The 4,563-nt window shown below is 44.8% G+C and overlaps 1 protein-coding gene across 2 annotated transcripts in view; it reads right to left on the bottom strand.

The window, feature by feature from the left end:
- RNF214 (ring finger protein 214) overlaps positions 1–4,563 on the bottom strand; it is a 48,781-nt gene that overhangs the window by 38,582 nt on the left and 5,636 nt on the right. For both annotated transcript variants that reach the window (XM_027765682.1, XM_027765683.1), the window contains exon 3: positions 4,031–4,090. In XM_027765682.1, the coding sequence (XP_027621483.1) occupies positions 4,031–4,090 (60 nt within the window). The remainder of the gene's footprint in view (positions 1–4,030; positions 4,091–4,563) is intronic.

Genomic DNA, 4,563 nt, shown 5'->3' on the forward strand with positions numbered 1-4,563 from the left:
CAGACAGACAGAGACATAGAGACAGAAAGCGAGAAATCACGCCCCAGAGGGGATGGTCACGCCGCAATCCCTTCTCCTCCATTCTCCTCTCGGGATCTTGGGCACGCATGTACATGCGCCCAGCATGAGTTTTAAGCCACCCGGTCCAGGACACGAACCGCGGTCGACTACGTGGGAGTCCAGCGACATAGCCATTACGCTAACTGCTGGTTCCCAAAATTTTTTTTGAGAGGTTTTTTTTTGCTATAGGGTGGTTGTGAAGAAGGTGAGAAATCACCCCCCAGGGAGGATGGCCACGTCCCAATCCCTTCTCCTCCATTCTCCTCTCGAGATCTTGGGCACACATGCACATGCACCCGGCGTGAGTTTAAGCCACCAGGTCCGGGACTTGAACCACGGTCGACTATGTGGGAGTCCAGCAACATAGCCATTACACCAACTGCTGGTCCCAAGACCCAGAGTTTTGAAAATCAAGCTAGGCATGTGTCTGTGTACCCAAAATCCTAAGGAGAATGGAAGAGAAGGGACTGCAGTGTGGCCATTCCTCCTGGGGAGTGACTTTTCACTTTCCCTCTGTCTCTGGCAGCTCACATACCCTAAAGCAAAAAAAAAAAAAAAAAAACAGGTCAGATAGTGGCACAGAAGTAATGCAACGGGACCCTCCATGGACAGGGCCTGTGTTTGTGTCCTGGGACCTCTCAAAGCTTACTGGACAAGCACATGACTGCCATGATCAAGGCTGACCGAGACCGGGAGTAGACAGCTTCATGAAGACCCTGTTAAAGGTGCTTGTCTCTCTCTCCAACAAAACAGATAAATGAATAAACGTCTTTAAAAAGGGTGCTGGGGGGCCAGCAGGTGGCAAAGTGGTTAGGGCACTGGACTCCCACATGACTGACTGTAGTGTGAGTCCCAGACCTGGCAGTGTGCTTTCTCACTTTCCCTCTCTGCCTCTCTCTAGTCAAATTAAGAAAAAATACTAATAGGGACCAGCAGTTAGTGTAATGGCTATGTTGCTGGACTCCCATGTAGTCGACCACGGTTGGCATCCTGGACCCGGTGGCTTAAATTCATGCCGGGCACATGTGTGTGCGTGCCCAAGATCCCAAGAGGAGAATGGAGGAGAAGGGATTGCAGTGTGGCCATCCCCCCTGGAGGGTGATTTCTCACTTTCTGCCTTTATATCTCTCTCTTTCTTTCTGGTGAGTGCACGCGCCCTATAGCAGAAATCTCTCCAAAAAAAAAAAAAAAAAAAAAAGGAAAAATACTAATGGTAAATGAAATTAAATAAATAATTCTTAAAACACACAGACACAGGAAAAAAAGGGTCTTAGGCCAGTGAGTGGCATGGAGGTTAAAATGCTGGATCCCCACACCTTGAAAATAATGCCAGGTACTACACACACAAGCCCAGGATCTCTCGAAGAGAATGGAGAAGAGATTGCGGTACGGCCAGCCCCCACAGGGAGTGATTTCTCACCTCTTTCTCTACTGCGGTACGGCCAGCTCCCACAGGGAGTGATTTCTCACCTCTTTCTCTTTGGTAAATGCATGAGCCCTATAACAAAATGCAACTAAAGAAATGAAAACTCTCGGGATGGGACGTCAGCTCAGGGTACACTACACGAGTGAGGCACCTCGAGAGCTGGTTCCTCAGCATCGTGTCTTTGTGGGATTCTAAACCTGGGTTCTGTGAGTGGCCCTCAGGAGATCTTCGCACTCCCTGAAAACACTATCTCTGAGTTGACAGTTTGAGGGTTTTTTGTTTTGTTTTTGTCAGAATTACTTATTTTTATTTATTACTGTTACTTTTTAAAATTTGCCATAGGGCATGTATCTCAACAGAGAGAGAACCACCAGATTTAGGATTTGAACCGTGGTGGACTATGTGGGAGTCCAGAGCTTTAACTACCACTCCACCTACAAGTCCCGAGAATATGAGGTTTTTAAAAGACTTTGAAAGAGGACTTTAACACAAGAAATGGTACATGAAGTCTAAGAACTGACAGATGAGGCTCGGCCACAGTGGCACGGCGGTGGTGTACAATACTGGAGCCTTGTGGGAAGCCCAGGTTCGGATTTGGCTTGGCAGGCTCCCATCAAGGGTACCAAGGGTACAGTCTGTCTTTCTCTTTCTCTCCTTTCTTCCTCCCACCACCCCAGGAAAGAAAGGATTACATAAATTTAAAATTTTAAATAAAAGCAAGAAATGACTTGAGTGAATAAAGGGATTCTCTTCTTTTTTAACCTCAATTCTTTTCCTTTACTTTCATATGTACCTCCATGCATATTTACAATAACGCAGGATATAGATAAAAAATCCATATCAGAGAAAGACATGGCAAAGTACATACTATTAGCACACACAAATAACCTGATAGCATCAATTACTTGATGGAATTGGCTTTGTCTCACTGGGCCAGAGGGTTGCCATGTGCTGTTACTTTGTTTCATCAGTGGCAGATTGGTTCATAGGTCCAGAAATAACCACTTCAAATCCAAGTATTGTGCAAAAGGGTAAAAATTAACAGGTCCCTTACACTGCCACCAACCTTAACACTTACCTAGTTTCATTGCCTTTTAAAAGAATGTGGGCCTGGGGCCTAAGGAGAGCAAGGAGGTTAAGGCAGCTGGATCCCATATGGCTGAAAGCACAGTTTAAATCCTAGACCTGGTGGCTTGCTTTCCCACTGTCTCTGTCTCTTTCTGGTGAATGCATGTGCACTATAGCAAATTTTTAAAAATAAATAACCTTTTTAAAAAAAGAAAAAGAAAAAAATAAAATGCCGGGCACATGTGTGTGTGTGTATGTATGCCCTAAATCCCAACAGGTTAGGAAAATGGAGAAGGGACTCTGGCATGAACACACCCCATTAGGAGGTGTTTTTCCCTCTCTGTCTCTCTCTGCTGACAATATATACTCTCTAGCAATTAAAAATAAATAAATAAGTAGAGAGACTAGCAGATGGCATAACGTTATGTTGCTGGACTCCCATATGGCTGACCATGATTCAAGTCTTGGACCCAAAGACTTGGAACTCACACCAGGTGTATATGTGTGTGTGCCCAAAATCCTGAGAGGATAATGGAAAGAGGACTGAGGCGTGGCCATCACCCCTGAGAGGTGAGTTTTGTTTTCCGTTCCTCTGTCTCTCTGGGGAAAGCACATGCCCTATAGCGAAAATCTCTCTCAATAAATAAATGAATGAATGAGTAAGTAACAAAGTTCAAAGGAACTACAAGAGAAGGTTCTGTCCTTATCTCAGAATGAAGATCCAACAGTAACAACTATTTTTCTTTTTTTTTTATTTAGGTTTTTGCCATAGGGTGCATGCACTAGCCAGAAAAAGAGACCGAGAGAGAGAGAGCGAGCGAGTGCGAAATCACCCCCCAGGTGGGATGGCCTCACCACAATCCCCTCGCCTCCATTCTCCTCTTGGGATTTTGGGCATGCACACACATGTGCCTGGCATGATTTTCAAGCTGCTTGATTGGGTCTAGGACTCGAACCACAGTCAGCTTGAACCACAGTCAGCCATGTGAGAGTCCAGTGCCTTAACCACATTGCCACTTGCTGGCCCCTTTTCTTTTTAGATTTTTTGCCATAGGGCATTTCTTTATAGATTTTTTGCCATAGGGCACATGTGCCAGCTGGGGAGACAGAGAGAAAGAGGGAACGTGAGACATCATGCCCCAGGAATCCCTTCTCCTTGCAGGATTTTGGGCACATTTGTGCAAGTGCCTGGCATGTCTTTTAAGCTGCCAGGTCTGAACTTGAACTGCAGTTGGCCATGTGCATCCCAGTGCCTTAGCCATCATACCACCTACTAGCTCAACAACTTTTTTTAAATGTAATGGGCTGGTTGTGAGGTAGTTAAGCTTCTCATATCCAGAAGTGATCAAGAAAAAGATAGCTGTCAGGGATTTTTGTCAGGAATTTTATAAAGGGGATTCCTGCACCTTTGCCAACTGAGATCCTATGTCTAGATTTCCTGGTCTCATATAACAATAATAACAATTTAATACTTACCAGATTCTTTTCAATATCTTGATCCGTGTTTACCTCTGAATCAGCAGTCTTAAAGTCAGTCTATAAAGGAAGAAACAATTATACTCAGAGTTGTTCAGAGATACTTTATAAGAGCTAAAATAAGTCTAGTCCTTTTATCTAGAAAGAGCTAAAATAAGTCTAGTCCTTTTATCTAGTGCTACAATAACTATGAACAAATATAATGCTCTCTCCCCTTCCAGCTTCATAGCAGGAGAAGCGATGCAGTGCTGGTGAACGCACACCAATATCCACACTGCAGTAACCGCTGATCCCGCAAAGCGACCTCAACAAGCCCCAACCACTGACTAAGAAAAAGCCTCAAGTCTGAGATACGAATTTGCCCCCCACACCCTACAGTGTCCATGCTTCCTTCTACAACAAAGCACTCTGGTCACTAGGAAGCAGGATACACTGCACTTCTTAAGATGTAGGTCAGAGAATTAACAAGGATCCTCCTGCAAGGACAAAGATAGGAGGTGAACATGCTAATGACCTGCACTCCTCCATTACTC

The sequence above is a fragment of the Tupaia chinensis genome, unplaced genomic scaffold, assembly GCF_000334495.1.
Source record: "Tupaia chinensis unplaced genomic scaffold, TupChi_1.0 Scaffold139431_1, whole genome shotgun sequence".
Lineage (NCBI taxonomy): Eukaryota > Metazoa > Chordata > Mammalia > Scandentia > Tupaiidae > Tupaia > Tupaia belangeri.